The sequence below is a fragment of the Oncorhynchus tshawytscha genome, linkage group LG32 (genome assembly GCF_018296145.1).
Source record: "Oncorhynchus tshawytscha isolate Ot180627B linkage group LG32, Otsh_v2.0, whole genome shotgun sequence".
Lineage (NCBI taxonomy): Eukaryota > Metazoa > Chordata > Actinopteri > Salmoniformes > Salmonidae > Oncorhynchus > Oncorhynchus tshawytscha.
In genome coordinates this window covers 14,597,968-14,616,077 of record NC_056460.1, presented here as the reverse complement: position 1 = coordinate 14,616,077, position 18,110 = coordinate 14,597,968, and the positions used below count along the sequence as shown (strand labels likewise).

Genomic DNA, 18,110 nt, shown 5'->3' with positions numbered 1-18,110 from the left:
GATGACACCATTCTGTATACTTCTGGCCCCTCTTTGGACACTGTGTTAACTAACGTCCAGACGGGCTTCAATGCCATACAACTCTCCTTCCGTGGCCTCCAACTGCTCTTAAACGCAAGTAAAACGAAACCGATCACTGCCCGCACCTGCTCGCCAGTCCAGCATCACTACTCTGGACGGCTCTGACTTAGAATATGTGGACAACTACAAATACCTAGGTGTCTGGTTAGACTGTAAACTCTCCTTCCAGACTCACATTAAGCATCTCCAATCCAAAATTAAATCTAGAATTGGCTTCCTATATCGCAACAAAGCATCCTTCACTCATGCTGCCAAACATACCCTCGTAAAACTGCCCATCCTACCGATCCTCGACTTCGGTGATGTCATCTATAAAATTGCCTCCAACACTCTACTCAACAAACTGGATGCAGTCTATCACAGTGCCATCCGTTTTGCCACCAAAGCCCCATACACTACCCACCATTGCGACCTGTACGCTCTCGTTGGTCGGCCCTCGCTTCATACTCGTCGCCAAACCCACTGGCTACAAGTCTCTGCTAGGTAAAGCCCCACCTTATCTCAGCTCACTGGTCACTATAGCAGCACCCACTCGTAGCACGCGCTCCAGCAGGTATATCTCACTGGTCACCCCCAAAGCCAATTCCTCCTTTGGTTGTCTTTCCTTCCAGTTCTCTGCTGCCAATGACTGGAACGAACTGCAAAAATCTCTGAAGCTGGAGACTCATATCTCCCTCACCAGCTGTCAGAGCAGCTCACAGATCACTGCACCTGTACATAGCCCATCTATAAACAGCCCATCTATCTACCTACATCATCCCCATACTGTATTTATTTATTTATCTTGCTCATTTGCACCCCAGTATCTCTACTTGCACATTCATCTTCTGCACATCTACCATTCCAGTGTCTAATTGCTATATTGTAATTACTTTGCCACCATGGGCTATTTATTGCCTTTACCTCCCTTATCTTACCTCATTTGCACTCACTGTATACATATTTATTGTTTTCTTTTGTTCTACTGTATTATTGACTATGTTTTGTTTATTCCATGTGTAACTCTGTGTTGTTGTATGTGTCGAATTGCTATGCTTTATCTTGGCCAGGTCGCAGTTGCAAATGAGAACTTGTTCTCAACTAGCCTACCTGGTTAAATTAAACGTGAAAAAAAACAATAATCATTTTTTTCAATCTTATCTTTTTATTGGCCAGTCTGAGATATGGCTTTTTCTTTGCAACTCTGCCTAGAAGGCCAGCATCCCGGAGTCACCTCTTCACTGTTGACGTTAAGACTGGTGTTTTGCAGGTACTATTTAATGAAGCTGCCAGTTGAGGACTGGTGAGGCATTTGTATCTTGTGAGACACTCTAATGTACTTGTCCTCTTGCTCAGTTGTGCACCGGGGCCTCCCACTCCTCTTTCTATTCTGGTTAGGGCCAGTGTGCGCTGTTCTGTGAAGGGAGTAGTACACAGCGTTGAACGAGATCTTCAGTTTCTTGGAAATTTCTCGCATGGAAGAGCCTTCATTTCTTAGAACAAGAATAGACTGACGAGTTCCAGAAGAAAGGTCTTTGTTTCTGGACATTTTGAGCGTGTAATCAAACCCACAAATGCTGATTCTCCAGATACTCAACTAGTCTAAAGAAAGACAGTTTAAATGCTTCTTCAATCAGAACAACAGTTTTCAGCTGGGCTAACATAATTGCAAAATAGTTTTCTAATGATCAATTAGTCTTTTAAAATGATCAACTTTGATTAGCTAACACAACGTGCCATTGGAACACAGGAGTGATGGTTGCTGATAATGGGCCTCTGTACGCCTAGGTAGATGTTTCATAAAAAAATCTGCTATTTCCAGCTACAATAGTCATTTACAACATTAACAATGTCTACACTTTATTTCTGATCAATTTGATGTTATTTTAATTGACAAAAAAAACAAGGACATTTCTAAGTGACCCCAAACTTTTGAACGGTAGTCTAGGTGACCTATGAATACAGTCATGGTATGATTCATTGTATCGGCTGTTTGTTGTCTGAGAAATGCACAGCTGGGTAAACTGAAAACATGTTGAGTCATGCATCTGTTGATAAACAATGTACAGTAGCTAAATGTGCTATAGGTAAACACTCATTTTGCACTACAGCCAATCAGGAGTGTTAGCTGGGCTTTGGGACGTCACTGCTGGATGAATAGAGGTTTAGTAAACAAAATAGTCTGCACGCTGTTCCATTATGACACTCACTGTACTGACTCTCTCTGACAGGGAAGTCACAGACGCCGGCTCCTCCTGAGGCGTCATCATCACTGACCCTTAGAGACAGAACTTTCCTCTGAAGAGTGGATGACTTCCTCACCAGGAATACCTGGACAGGAGAGAGAGACAGACAGGCTCATTAAGGGTTGACCTTTCAAAGAGTCACATCAGTGACATCACTAATCCACACGTTCACACCTGTCCATCAGCTTTAATCACCTTTTCTGTTCGTATTCGAAAAATGATCATATACAAGCGCGACAATAACAAAGGTCATACTGTGACCTTATGACGCTTGAACCGTGACCCTCTCACCCCTGGAGGCTGCTGCAGCAGTATACGCGTGGCCTCCTTGTCACTGAGCGTGAGAAGTAGCCACACGGGGTGCGTATGCCTCAGTCTGTCCAGCACGCTCATCCGCCTACGCAGAGAGTCGTACCCAGAATCCCTTTCACCACTGGCGCCAGCGCAGGGCGAGGACTGGAGGTAAACCCCGCTCACCTCCCCCTCCAACCTGATAGAGAAAGAAAGGGAGGGAGAGACAGAGAGAGCGAGAGAGCGAGAGAGAAAAATAAAATAAGGCACTGTCTCCATCTTCTGGTGAAAGAGTACATGTTGCAGGGTCCCACAAAGATCCATCTAGGATGTGAATAGTGACGCAAAAAAAATGTAGTCTACTATCCCTTTCTTTTGCCTCACGCAAGTCTTCCCATCACTAAATGTCTGTGTTGTTACTCTACTCAACTACATTGTTGAAACAAATCACAACACCTTATATTCAAACATTGACAAAAATGTGTACTAAGAGTCCTAATAAGATAAAGAAGCAAGAAGAAGAGGATGAAAGGAGGAGAAGAGGATTGGACTTACCCCTGTAGAACCATAGGGTATGGGTCTCTGTCCTCTGTTGGGGAGGTCTGGACCATCTCTTGCTTCAGCTCCCCTATCTCCAACGCAAACGTGTCTATCAGCTACACACAGAGGAGGAGAGAAAGAGAGGGAGTGAACGAGTGTACATGGGAGAAGGAGAGAGGGACTAGGTCAGAGACAGAGGGAGAGAATGAGGAGAGAGTGAGAAAGTGAGAGCAAATGAAACAGATTTTGTGAGTAAGATGGAGAGAGAGATAGAGAGTGATCAAGGTGGAGGTAAAGAATGAAAACAGACATTGAGAAAGGTTGAAAGTAGAACGAAAAGAGAGAGGTAGAGAGAGAGAGAGCAAATGGAGCAGTGTCCCTCACAAAGAGATAGGTAGGCACAACATGAGAAAGCCAGGAGCAAGGAAAGGGTTAGTCACTTTTCCTGTGTATACCTCACTTCCCTCCCTGGGACAGGAAACACAGAGACAACCCCCCCCACACACACACGCATACTACTGACAGTAAACACACACACAATCTCTCTATCTCTCTCAGATACAATAAACACATGTTAGTTAACAAGGCTAAACGTCTCCTAATCTAATCCTTATCTAGGGAAGACATAAACTTCTGGATGATAGCTAGCTATGCTAACACAAGGTGCGTCCCAAAATGACACCCTATTCCCTATGTAGTGCACAACTTTTGACCAGAGTCCAATGGACACTTTTTCCCCACTACATAAGGAATAGGGTGCCATTTGGGATGCAGTCAAGGAGAGGGACACAGAGGAAGGAGGAAGTGACTCAGGCCAACAGTGTTTGATGGATAATCCTCCATCTTATATGACAAGCTATTTCCATAGTGAAGATAAATCTTCCCCCCCAATGGCGCATTGGACTACGATGACAACAAAACTAAATATGTTGTTGCTTGTCAAACTACACTGCTCCAAAAAATAAAGGGAACACTAAAATAACACATCCTAGATCTGAATGAATGAAATATTCTTATTAAATACTTTTTTCTTTACATAGTTGAATGTGCTGACAACAAAATCACACAAAAATTAAATCAAATCAAATTTTATTTGTCACATACACATGGTTAGCAGATGTTAATGCGAGTGTAGCGAAATGCTTGTGCTTCTAGTTCCGACAATGCAGTAATAACGAGCAAGTAATCTAACTAACAATTCCAAAAAAAACTACTGTCATACACAGTGTAAGGGGATAAAGAATATGTACATAAGGATATATGAATGAGTGATGGTACAGAGCAGCATAGGCAAGATACAGTAGATGATATCGAGTACAGTATATACATATGAGATAAGTATGTAAACCAAGTGGCATAGTTAAAGTGGCTAGTGATACATGTATTACATAAGGATGCAGTCGATGATATTCTTCCCTGTATCGATGATATTCACATCCGTCATCATGAAGTGCTTTGAGAGACTAGTCAAGGACCATATCACCTCCACCCTACCTGACACCCTTGACCCACTCCAATTTGCTTACCGCCCAAATAGGTCCACAGACGATGCAATCTCAACCACACTGCACACTGCCCTAACCCATCTGGACAAGAGGAATACCTATGTGAGAATGCTGTTCATCGACTACAGCTCAGCATTTAACACCATAGTACCCTCCAAACTCGTCATCAAGCTCGAGACCCTGGGTCTTGACCCCGCCCTGTGCAACTGGGTACTGGACTTCCTGACGGGCCGCCCGCAGGTGGTGAGGGTAGGTAACAACTTCTCCACCCCGCTGATCCTCAACACTGGGGCCCCACAAGGGTGCGTTCTGAGCCCTCTCCTGTACTCCCTGTTCACCCACGACTGCGTGGCCACGCACGCCTCCAACTCAATCATCAAGTTTGCGGACGACACAACAGTGGTAGGCTTGATTACCAACAACGACGAGACAACGACGAGACGGCCTACAGGGAGGAGGTGAGGGCCCTCGGAGTGTGGTGTCAGGAAAATAACCTCACACTCAACGTCAACAAAACTAAGCAGATGATTGTGGACTTCAGGAAACAGCAGAGGGAACACCCCCCTATCCACATCGATGGGACAGTAGTGGAGAGGGTAGTAAGTTTTATGTTCCTCGGCGTACACATCACAGACGAACTGAATTGGTCCAGCGCCTCTTCAACCTCAGGAGACTGAAGAAATTTGGCTTGTCACCAAAAGCACTCACAAACTTCTACAGATGCACAATCGACAGCATCCTGTCGGGCTGTATCACCGCCTGGTACGGCAACTGCTCCGCCCACAACCGTAAGGCTCTCCAGAGGGTAGTGAGGTCTGCACAATGCATCACCGGGGGCAAACTACCCGCCCTCCAGGACACCTACACCACCCGATGTCACAGGAAGGCCATAAAGATCATCAAGGACAACAACCACGCGAGCCACTGCCTGTTCACCCCGCTATCATCCAGAAAGCGAGGTCAGTACAGGTGCATCAAAGCTGGGACCGAGAGACTGAAAAACAGCTTCTCTCTCAAGGCCATCAGACTGTTAAACAGCCACCACTAACATTGAGTGGCTGCTGCCAACACACTGATTCAACTCCAGCCACTTTAATAATGGGAATTGATGTAAAATATATCACTAGCCACTTTAAACAATGCTACTTAATATAATGTTTACATACCCTACATTATTCATCTCATATGTATATACTGTACTCTATATCATCTACTGCATCTTTATGTAATACATGTATCTCTAGCCACTTTAAACTATGCCACTTTGTTTACATACTCATCTCATATGTATATACTGTACTCGATACCATCTACTGTATCTTGCCTATGCCGTTCTGTACCATCACTCATTCATATATCTTTATGTACATATTCTTTATCCCTTTACACTTGTGTGTATAAGGTAGTAGTTGTGGAATTATTAGGTTAGATTACTCATTGGTTATTACTGCATTGTCGGAACTAGAAGCACAAGCATTTCGCTACACTCGCATTAACATCTGCTAACCATGTGTATGTGACAAATACATTTGATTTGATTTGATTGGGGGGTGTCTTGCTAATTGCCTATAATTTCCACCTGTTGTCTATTCCATTTGCACAACAGCATGTGACATTTATTGTCAATCAGTGTTGCTTCCTAAGTGGACAGTTTGATTTCACAGAAGTGTGATTGACTTGGAGTTACATTGTGTTGTTTAAGTGTTCCCTTTATTTTTTTGAGCAGTGTATATTTCTAGGTGTTGACACCATGGGTGCATATCAATAGTCTTTAAGAGGCTTTTCTCTCCTTGTCTCATTTCCTCCTTTCAGGACAAGCAGGCTTTTAAGACATTTCTCTCACTAGTTTGTATTTCTACATAAGTGAATATGAAGGTAAGGAGACAAGGAAAGAAGGGAAGCCTGTAGGTTCTTACCAACTGTGTTACATAATCTGACCACTAGGTGGAAATATTTCCCGCACCACAAACCCCCTAATCGTTTGCTCTGAGTAGAAGTCACCAATAGTCACAGTTCTAGGATCAGCTTACTGTTTCCCAAACCTATCGTGAACGATTGGTGGGAAAAACACAAAATTGACCTTAGATCAGCTAATCTATTTCACTCCCCATAGCTGAAGGGTCCAGACCACTGTAACCACTAACCACAGACCACAGGTTCCCCCTGTTACTACACTATAACAGGGACTATGTGGAGCCAGCTCTGTCTCTGATGGTCGGACGTCTTTTAAAGCATTAGTCAGCAAAGACAGAGCTGAGTATATTTCTAAACTGAAGAGAGAGACCAACAGAGAGCGAGAGAGAGACAGTGAAAGACAAAGAACGACAGTGTCTGAAAGAGAGAGAGAGAGAGAGAGAGGGGGAGAAAAACAAAGAGGGGAAAAGAGAGAGACAGAGAAAGAACAAGAGAGTCTGAAAGAAAATTAGACAGGGAGAGAGGGTGAGAGAGACCCCTCTGCCAGAAAATGAGGTCAAATGAACACATTTATTATGAAAGGTCTTCAATGGTCTACTCTGGGCATAGTGCCCTGCTATGGAAGTAAATGGGAGCATCAACACAGGCCCTGTTTCAACCCAATGACTTTTATAGAGGAACCACTTATATATTTTATTTAGCGAAAGCAAAGTACCTTAGCCAAGCGATTGCTTCCGGTCCTGCTGTGTTGAGGGTGAGTAGACCTCCGCTGAGTTTGTAAATTGGACAGACTTCAGAAATGTGGTGCATGGTTTGCTCCACCCCACAGGCACATAGGGGGTGTGCTTTAATGCCTCTGTAGCCATGAAGTGCTTTGGAAGGCTCATATCAAGTGTTCATGACTCACATCAATACCATTATCCCAGAAACACTAGACCCACTCCAATTTGCATACCGCCCTAACAGATCCACAGCTGATGCAATCTCTATTGCACTCCACACTGCCCTTTCCCACTTGGACAAAAGGAACATCTATGTGAGAATGCTATTCATTGACTACAGCTCAGCGTTCAACACCATAGTGCCCTCAAAGCTCATCACTAAGCTAAGGACCCTGGGACTAAACACCTCCCTCTGCAACTGGATCCTGGACTTCCTGACGGGCCGCCCCCAGGTGGTAAGGGTAGGTAACAACACATCCACCACGCTGATCCTCAACACAGGGGCCCCCTCAGGGGTGCGTACTCAGTCCCCCCCTGTACTCCCTTTTCACCCATGACTGCACAGGCAGGCACGACTCCAACACCATCATTACATTTGCCGATGACACAAAAATGATCCTGATCACCAACAACAACGAGACAGCCTAAACCTGGCCGTGTGGTGCCAGGACAGCAACATCTCCCTCAACGTGATCAAAACAAAGGAGATGATTGTGGACTGCAGGAAAAGGAGGACTGAACACGCCCCCATTCTCATCAACGGGGCTGTAGTGGAGCAGGTTGAGAGCTTCAATTTCCTTGGTGTCCACATCACCAACAAACTAACATAGTCCAAGCACACCAAGACAGTCGTGAAGAGGGCATGACAAAACCTATTCCCCCTCAGGATACTGAAAAGATTTGGCATGGGTCCTCAGATCCTCAAAAGGTTCTACAGCTGCACCATCGAGAGCATACTGACTGGTTGCATCACAGCCTGGTATGGCAACTGGCTGGCCTCGAACCGCAAGGCACTACAGAGGGTAGTGCGTGCGGCCCAGTACATCACTGGGGCCAAGCTTCCTGCCATCCAGGACCTCTTTCCTAGGCCGTGTCAGAGGAAGGACCAAAAAATTGTCAAAGACTCCAGCCACCCTAGTCTTAGACTGTTCTCTCTGCTACCGCATGGTAAGCGGTACCAGAGCTCCAAGTCTAGGTCCAAGAGGCTTCTAAACAGCTTCTACCCCCAAGCCATAAGCCCCTGAACATCTAGTCAAATAGCTACCCAGACTATTTGCATCCCCCCTTTACACCGCTGCTACTCTCTGTCATTATCTCTAGACAGTCGACTCTGTACCGGTACCCCCTTTGTATACTGTAGTCTTGCTATTGTTATATTACTGCTCCTCTTTAGTTACTTGTTCCTTTTAATTCTTATTTGTATTTTTTAAACTGCATTATTGGTTCGGGGCTTATAAGTAAGCATTTCAATGTAAGTATTGTTGTATTCGGCACATGTGACTAATGACATTTGATTTGATTTTGCGAGGCACGGGCCATGGACAGTCCTGAACCTATTGAGGGTGGACCACTCCTTCCTGGTGAGGTTGAAACTACTGGTGCCCAGGAAAATGCTGAGGAAAAATAGCACATATCCTCCCCTCTCTCTCTTTATGTATATTTCTCTCTTACTCTTCATCTACCTCTTTCTTTCTCTTCTTTTCCCATTTTTATCAATCACATCGCATTGGATACAACGCTTTTTCCCTCTCTTACTCTCTTTCTCTTTCCACCTCTCTCTCTCTCTCTCTCGCCACACAGTCTTTCTCTCTCTCAGGAGGGCTGTGTCCAACAACGTCATCATCAATTCTAGCTCTTTAATGAGTGCGGATTCGGAGGTAAGTGATTCCCTGCATGGGCTGAAGTTAAAGCCATGATGATGGAGTCAATGGGAAACTATGTTGTTTTGACCTACAGAGAGCGCTTTCACTGGGGCTAGGAAGAGTAGAGAGGGGGAGAAAGAGAGAGAGAGAGAGAGAGAGAGAGAGAGAGAGAGAGAGAGCGCTTTCACTGGGGCTAGGAAGAGTAGAGCTTTCACTGGGGGGAAGAGTGGAGGGGGAGAGAGAGAGAGAGAGCGCTTTCACTGGGGCTAGGAAGAGTGGAGAGGGGGAGAAAGAGAGAGAGAGAGAGCGCTTTCACTGGGGCTAGGAAGAGTGGAGAGGGGGAGAAAGAGAGAGAGAGAGAGCGCTTTCACTGGGGCTAGGAAGAGTGGAGAGGGGGAGAAAGAGAGAGAGAGAGAGCGCTTTCACTGGGGCTAGGAAGAGTGGAGAGGGGGAGAAAAGAGAGAGAGAGAGCGCTTTCACTGGGGCTAGGAAGAGTGGAGAGGGGGAGAAAGAGAGAGAGAGAGCGCTTTCACTGGGGCTAGGAAGAGTGGAGAGGGGGAGAAAGAGAGAGAGAGAGAGCGCTTTCACTGGGGCTAGGAAGAGTGGAGAGGGGGAGAAAGAGAGAGAGAGAGAGCGCTTTCACTGGGGCTAGGAAGAGTGGAGAGGGGGGAGAAAGAGAGAGAGAGAGAGCGCTTTCACTGGGGCTAGGAAGAGTGGAGGGGGGGAAAAAGAGAGAGAGAGAGCGCTTTCACTGGGGCTAGGAAGAGTGGAGAGGGGAGAGAAAGAGAGAGAGAGAGCGCATTCACTGGGGCTAGGAAGAGTGGAGAGGGGAGAAAGAGAGAGAGAGAGAGCGCTTTCACTGGGGCTAGGAAGAGTGGAGAGGGGGAGAAAGAGAGAGAGAGAGAGCGCTTTCACTGGGGCTAGGAAGAGTGGAGAGGGGGAGAAAGAGAGAGAGAGAGAGAGCGCATTCACTGGGGCTAGGAAGAGTGGAGAGTGGAGAGGGGAGAAAGAGAGAGAGAGAGAGCGCTTTCACTGGGGCTAGGAAGAGTGGGAGGGGGAGAAAGAGAGAGAGAGAGCGCATTCACTGGGGCTAGGAAGAGTGGAGAGGGGGAGAAAGAGAGAGAGAGAGCGCTTTCACTGGGGCTAGGAAGAGTGGAGAGTGGGAGAGGAGAGAGAGAGAGAGAGAGAGAGAGAGAGCACTTTCACTGGGGCTAGGAAGAGTGGAGAGGGGGAGAAGGAGAGAGAGAGAGAGAGAGAGCACTTTCACTGGGGCTAGGAAGAGTGGAGAGGGGGGAAAGAGAAGAGAGAGAGAGAGAGCGCTTTCACTGGGGCTAGGAAGAAGAGGGTGGAGAGAGGGAGAGAGCTTTCACTGGGGCTAGGAAGAGAGAGAGAGAGAGAGAGCACTTTCACTGGGGCTAGGAAGAGTGGAGAGGGGGAGAAAGAGAGAGAGAGAGAGCGCTTTCACTGGGGCTAGGAAGAGTGGAGAGGGGGAGAAAAGAGAGAGAGAGCGCTTTCACTGGGGCTAGGAAGAGTGGAGAGGGGGAGAAAGAGAGAGAGAGAGAGCGCTTTCACCTGGGCTAGGAAGAGTGGAGAGGGGGAGAAAAGAGAGAGAGAGAGAGCGCTTTCACTGGGCTAGGAAGAGTGGAGAGGGGGGGGGAGAAGAGAGAGAGAGAGAGAGCGCTTTCACATGGGGCTAGGAAGAGTGGAGAGGGGGAGAAAGAGAGAGAGAGAGAGCGCTTTCACTGGGGCTAGGAAGAGTGGAGAGGGGGAGAAAGAGAGAGAGAGAGAGCGCTTTCACCTGGGCTAGGAAGAGTGGAGAGTGGGAGAGAGAGGAGAGAGAGAGAGAGAGAGCACTTTCACTGGGGCTAGGAAGAGTGGAGAGGGGGAAAAGAGAGAGAGAGAGAGCGCTTTCACCTGGGCTAGGAAGAGTGGAGAGAAGGAGAGAGAGAGAGAGAGAGAGCACTTTCACTGGGGCTAGGAAGAGTGGAGAGGGGGAGAAAGAGAGAGAGAGAGAGCGCTTTCACTGGGGCTAGGAAGAGTGGAGAGGGGGAGAAAGAGAGAGAGAGAGAGCGCTTTCACTGGGGCTAGGAAGAGTGGAGAGGGGGAGAAAGAGAGAGAGAGAGAGCGCTTTCACCTGGGCTAGGAAGAGTGGAGAGGGGAGAGAGAGAGAGAGAGAGAGAGAGAGCACTTTCACTGGGGCTAGGAAGAGTGGAGAGGGGGAGAAAGAGGGAGAGAGAGAGCGCTTTCACTGGGGCTAGGAAGAGTGGAGAGGGGGAGAAAGAGAGAGAGAGAGAGAGCGCTTTCACCTGGGCTAGGAAGAGTGGAGAGTGGGAGAAAGAGAGAGAGAGAGAGAGAGCACTTTCACTGGGGCTAGGAAGAGTGGAGAAGGAGAGAGAGAGAGAGAGAGAGCGCTTTCACCTGGGCTAGGAAGAGTGGAGAGGGGGAGAAAGAGAGAGAGAGAGAGCGCTTTCACTGGGGCTAGGAAGAGTGGAGAGGGGGAGAAAGAAGAGAGAGAGAGCGCTTTCACTGGGGCTAGGAAGAGTGGAGAGGGGGAGAAAGAGAGAGAGAGAGAGAGCACTTTCACTGGGGCTAGGAAGAGTGGAGAGGGGAGAAAGAGGAGAGAGAGAGCGCTTTCACTGGGGCTAGGAAGAGTGGAGAGGGGGAGAGAGAGAGAGAGAGAGCACTTTCACTGGGGCTAGGAAGAGTGGAGAGGGGGAGAAAAGAGAGAGAGAGAGCGCTTTCACTGGGGCTAGGAAGAGTGGAGAGGGGGAGAAAGAGAGAGAGAGAGAGCGCTTTCACCTGGGCTAGGAAGAGTGGAGAGTGAAAGGAGAGAGCGCTTTCACTGGGGCTAGGAAGAGAGAGAGAGAGAGAGAGAGAGCACTTTCACTGGGGCTAGGAAGAGTGGAGAGGGGGAGAAAGAGAGAGAGAGAGAGCGCTTTCACATGGGCTAGGAAGAGTGGAGAAGGAGAGAAAGAGAGAGAGAGAGCGCTTTCACCTGGGCTAGGAAGAGTGGAGAGGGGGAGAAAGAGAGAGAGAGAGGGGGTGATGGGAAAACAGAGAGAGAGAGGGGGTGATGGGGAAACAGAGGGGGAGAGAGAGAGGGGGTGATGGGAAAACAGAGAGAGAGAGAGGGGGTGTGGGGAAACAGAGGAGAGAGAGGGGGTGACAGGAAAACAGAGAGAGAGAGAGAGGGGGTGATGGGAAAACAGAGAGAGAGAGAGAGAGAGGGGGTGACGGGGAAACAGAGAGAGAGAGAGAGAGGGGGTGATGGGGAAACAGAGGGAGAGGGGGTGATGGGGAAACAGAGGGAGAGGGGGTGATGGGGAAACAGAGAGAGAGGGGGTGATGGGGAAACAGAGAAAGAGAGAGGGGTGATGGGAAAACAGAGAGAGAGGGGGTGACGGGAAAACAGAGAGAGAGAGAGAGAGGGTGACAGGAAAACAGAGAGAGAGAGAGAGGGGGTGATGGGAAAACAGAGAGAGAGAGAGAGAGGGGGTGACGGGGAAACAGAGAGAGAGAGAGAGGGGGGGTGATGGGGAAACAGAGGGAGAGGGGGTTGACTGGAAAACAGGGAGAGGGGGTTGACGGGAAAACAGAGGGAGAGAGAGAGAGGGGGTGACCGGGAAACAGAGAAAGAGAGAGAGAGGGTGACGGGGAAACAGAGATGGAGAGAGAGGGGGGGTGACGGGAAAACAGAGAGAGAGGGGGGTGACGGAAACAGATGGAGAGAGAGAGAGGGTGACGGGGAAACAGAGAGAGAGAGAGAGAGAGAGAGAGAGGGTGACGGGGAAACAGAGTGAGGAGGGGTGACGGGAAAACAGAGAGAGAGAGGGTGACGGGAAAACAGAGAGAGAGAGAGAGAGAGAGAGGGTGACGGGGAAACAGAGAGAGAGAGAGAGAGGGGGGGGTGACGGGGAAACAGAGAGCGAGAGAGAGAGGGGGTGAAGGGAAAACAGAGAGAGAGAGAGAGAGGGGGTGACGGGGAAACAGAGAGAGAGAGAGAGGGGGGGTGACGGGGAAACAGAGGGAGAGAGAGAGAGAGAGGGGGGTGACGGGGAAACAGAGAGAGAGAGGGGGGGTGACGGGGAAACAGAGAGAGAGAGAGAGGGTGACAGGAAAACAGAGAGAGAGAGACAGAGAGGGGGTGACGGGGAAACAGAGAGAGTGAGAGAGGGGGTGACGGGGAAACAGAGAGAGAGAGAGAGAGGGTGACGGGGAAACAGAGTGGAGAGAGAGAGAGGGGGTGACGGGAAAACAGAGAGAGAGAGAGACGGGGAAACAGAGAGAGAGGGGTGGTGACGGGAAAACAGAGAGAGAGAGAGAGGGGGTGACGGGGAAACAGAAAGAGAGAGAGAGAGAGGGGGGTGACGGGAAAACAGAGAGAGAGAGGGGGTGATGGGAAAACAGAGAGAGAGAGAGGGGGGTGATGGGGAGAGAGAGAGAGAGGGGGGGTGACGGGAAAACAGAGAGAGAGAGAGGGGGTGATGGGAAAACAGAGGAGAGAGAGAGAGAGGGGGGTGACGGGGTAACAGAGAGAGAGAGAGAGAGGGGATGACAGGGAAACAGAGGGAGAGAGAGGGGGTGATGGGGAAACAGAGAGAGATAGAGAGAGGGGGTGACGGGGAAACAGAGAGAGGGGGGTGACGGGGAAACAGAGAGAGATGAGGGGGTGACAGGGAAACAGAGAGAGAGGGGGGTGACAGGGAAACAGAGACGATAGAGAGAGGGGGTGACGGGAAAACAGAGAGAGGGGGGTGACAGGGAAACAGAGAGAAGAGGGGGTGATGGGAAAACAGAGAGAGTTAGAGAGAGGGGGTGACGGGGAAACAGAGAGAGAGAGAGAGAGAGAGAGGGGGGTGACGGGAAAACAGAGAGAGAGAGGGGGTGACAGGGAAACAGAGAGAGAGAGAGCGGGGGTGACGGGAAAACAAAGAGAGAGAGGGGGTGATCGGGAAAGAGAGAGAGAGGGTGACGGGGAAACAGAGTGAGAGAGAGAGAGAGGGTGACGGGGAAACAGAGAGAGAGGGGGTGACGGGGAAACAGAGAGAGAGAGGGGGTGACGGGAAAACAGAGAGAGAGAGTGGGTGACGGGAAAACAGAGAGAGAGAGAGAGAGGGGGTGATGGGAAAACAGAGAGAGAGAGGGGGGGTGACGGGGAAACAGAGAAAGAGAGAGAGAGAGGGGGTGACGGGAAAACAGAGAGAGAGAGGGGGGTGATGGGAAAACAGAGAGAGAGAGAGAGGGGGGTGACGGGAAAACAGAGAGAGAGAGAGAGGGTGACAGGAAAACAGAGAGAGAGAGAGACAGAGAGGGGGTGACGGGGAAACAGAGAGAGTGAGAGAGGGGGTGACGGGGAAACAGAGAGAGAGAGAGAGGGTGACGGGGAAACAGAGTGGAGAGAGAGAGAGGGGGTGACGGGAAAACAGAGAGAGAGAGAGACGGGGAAACAGAGAGAGAGGGGTGGTGACGGGAAAACAGAGAGAGAGAGAGAGGGGGTGACGGGGAAACAGAAAGAGAGAGAGAGAGAGGGGGGTGACGGGAAAACAGAGAGAGAGAGAGGGGGGGGTGATGGGAAAACAGAGAGAGAGAGAGGGGGGTGATGGGGAGAGAGAGAGAGAGGGGGTGACGGGAAAACAGAGAGAGAGAGAGAGGGGGTGATGGGAAAACAGAGGAGAGAGAGAGAGAGGGGGTGACGGGGTAACAGAGAGAGAGAGAGAGAGGGGATGACAGGGAAACAGAGGGAGAGAGGGGGTGATGGGGAAACAGAGAGAGATAGAGAGAGGGGGTGACGGGGAAACAGAGAGAGGGGGGTGACGGGGAAACAGAGAGAGATGAGGGGGTGACAGGGAAACAGAGAGAGAGGGGGTGACAGGGAAACAGAGACGATAGAGAGAGGGGGTGACGGGAAAACAGAGAGAGGGGGTGACAGGGAAACAGAGAGAAGAGGGGGTGATGGGAAAACAGAGAGTTAGAGAGAGGGGGTGACGGGGAAAGAGAGAGAGAGAGAGAGAGAGAGGGGGGTGACGGGAAAACAGAGAGAGAGAGGGGGTGACAGGGAAACAGAGAGAGAGAGAGCGGGGGTGACGGGAAAACAAAGAGAGAGAGGGGGTGATCGGAAAAAGAGAGAGAGAGGGTGACGGGGAAACAGAGTGAGAGAGAGAGAGAGGGTGACGGGGAAACAGAGAGAGAGGGGGTGACGGGGAAACAGAGAGAGAGAGGGGGTGACGGGAAAACAGAGAGAGAGAGTGGGTGACGGGAAAACAGAGAGAGAGAGAGAGAGAGGGGGTGATGGGAAAAAACAGAGAGAGAGAGGGGGGGTGACGGGGAAACAGAGAAAGAGAGAGAGAGGGGGGTGACGGGAAAACAGAGAGAGAGAGGGGGGTGATGGGAAAACAGAGAGAGAGAGAGAGAGGGGGGGTGACGGGAAAACAGAGAGAGAGAGAGGGGGTGATGGGGAAAACAGAGATGGAGAGAGAGAGGGGGTGACGGGAGAGAGAGAGAGAGAGAGGGTGACGGGGAAACAGAGAGAGAGGGGGTGACGGGGAAACAGAGATGGAGAGGGTGACGGGGAAACAGAGTGAGGGGGGTGACGGGAAAACAGAGAGAGAGAGAGAGAGGGTGACGGGAAAACAGAGAGAGAGAGAGAGAGGGGGTGACGGGGAAACAGAGAGAGAGAGAGAGAGGGGGGTGACGGGGAAACAGAGAGAGAGAGAGAGGGGGGGTGACGGGGAAACAGAGAGAGAGAGAGAGGGGGGGTGACGGGGAAACAGAGAGAGAGAGAGAGGGGGTGACGGGAAAACAGAGAGAGAGAGAGGGGGGGTGACGGGAAAACAGAGAGAGAGAGGGGGGTGACGGGGAAACAGAGAGAGAGAGAGAGGGGGTGACGGGGAAAGAGAGAGAGAGAGAGAGAGGGGGGTGACGGGAAAAAGAGAGAGAGAGAGAGAGAGGGGGTGACGGGGAAACAGAGAGAGAGAGAGAGAGGGGGGTGCCGGGGAAACAGAGAGAGAGAGAGGGGGCTGACGGGGAAACAGAGAGAGAGAGAGAGAGAGAGAGAGAGGGTGACAGGAAAACAGAGAGAGAGACAGAGAGGGGGTGACGGGGAAACAGAGAGAGAGTGAGAGAGAGGGGGTGACAGGAAAACAGAGAGAGAGGGAGAGAGAGAGGGGGTGACAGGAAAACAGAGAGAGAGGGTGACGGGGAAAGAGAGAGAGAGAGAGGGGGGGGGGGTGATGGGGAAACAGAGAGAGAGCGGGAGCGGATGGAGACAGAGGGAGAAAAGAGATAAGAAGAGACAGTACAATCTCACGTCTATGTGTCAGTGTATCCATTCCCTCTGTAAGCCTCCGTAACTCTTTACATTGCACACATCCATAACCTCGTCTCCATTCTCTGTTTACTGTAGACACCTTGTGTAAACGTTATCAACTGAAGCAACAGTATATGGCTAAATACACAACAGTTGCCGTATAAGGCATCCTTCTATTACCGGATATATAGCGGATAGCCCACTGCAGTCATGAAGATTGGATAACAGAACGATTATGACATGACGATTGGATAACTCTCAGAGGCAGTTAGTGTGGTCTGACTAAAGAGGGAGAGATGAAGGGAGAGGGTACTGATGGAAGAAACAGCAGCATGAAACTAAGACACAGCGGAACGGACCGTGCTCTCATTATGTTTCTAGGAATAGACCGTGTTCCTAAAACAACGTCATGCAAGGGTTTAACCAGAGACTGCATAAAGGGCTGACAACTGCTCCATGGTGTGTGTGTGTGTGTGTGTGTGTGTGTCTTTGTACTTTATGGTTGCTGTGTGTGCATTTGTCATGATTCCAACGACTGCAGCAAGCATTGTTCAATCCTCACACTCTCCATCTGTCCTCAACTTGAGCGCTATTACACTATGTGGCAACATAAGATAAACCTTGGAACAAAAGTAAGCTAACGAATAAACTGAAGAGTAAACTTAACTTACCTTAAAGAAGCTTCCTCTCCTGTCCGTATGACAGTCTGGTCTGGGCAGCGTAGCAGACATGCTTAGGTCTGAGTCTGTGAGTCCGTCTGAGACCTACACTCTCGGAGAAAAGGGTACGGTCAGGGTACAGTATTTTTCCCTGGGGTATGTACCTTCAGAGGTACACATATGAGCTCACATGGCACTGTACAGTACATTTTAGGGCACATGTGCGGATAATCTAGTATAATGGTACATTTTTATACAATCATCAGAGGTATGGCTTAGTGGGGGCGTGGCTTTCAGTTAATTATTTTTGGCCACCCGTGATTAAGTGGTCTGTGGTTATGTTAGTTCAAGTGTGAGCATGTCTGCTGCCAGCTCTGAAGTCTTTATAAAGGCAACAGAAACGCATGTGACAATAAAGAGCTATAATTAACATTGTAGCAACCTTAACCAAACACTGAGTGACCTTGTCAATAGGTATCACTTGGCTTACTGGTTAAGGCGTTGGCTTGGCAGTTGCTGGACCCAGGTTTGAATCCCGGTCGGAACAACCCACCGAATTGACTAAATTGGTGTCAGAAGTGGGATGGCGAAGGTGTGTACACATGAGGGCCTTGCTATATAGAGAAGTGGTACATTTTTGCCACTTAAAAGGAACAAAGGGCTTTGTCACTGTGGTGGTACCCTAAAAAAAGGCAGATTTCTATATTTTGGCTCTTTTAAGATACAAACTACAAGACTACAATTACTTACCCACAATTAATGGAACAATGGACATATCTTACAGGGTACCACTACAGTGACAGGCGTTTCTACCACATTAAGCACAATTCTGTACTTTTTTTCTGAGAGTGTATATGGAGTCGAGCACAAACACATACAGTTGGTGGTGAGGCTGATGGAAATTCAATTTCTGGCCACATTGAGAGAGCAGACAGGGAATTGTTGTAGTTCTTCTTCTTATAGGCTCTACCAGGACAGTATGAAACTCTCTCTGTCTCTCTAATT

At 49.3% G+C, this 18,110-nt stretch overlaps 1 protein-coding gene across 1 annotated transcript in view; it reads right to left on the bottom strand.

Moving 5' to 3' along the window:
• Positions 1–18,110, bottom strand: part of LOC112235428 (ras and Rab interactor 2-like) — a 63,907-nt gene that overhangs the window by 25,312 nt on the left and 20,485 nt on the right. The window contains 4 exon segments of the mRNA XM_042310907.1: positions 2,271–2,391; positions 2,598–2,796; positions 3,153–3,253; positions 17,118–17,210. Coding sequence (XP_042166841.1) covers positions 2,271–2,391; positions 2,598–2,796; positions 3,153–3,253; positions 17,118–17,210 — 514 coding nt within the window.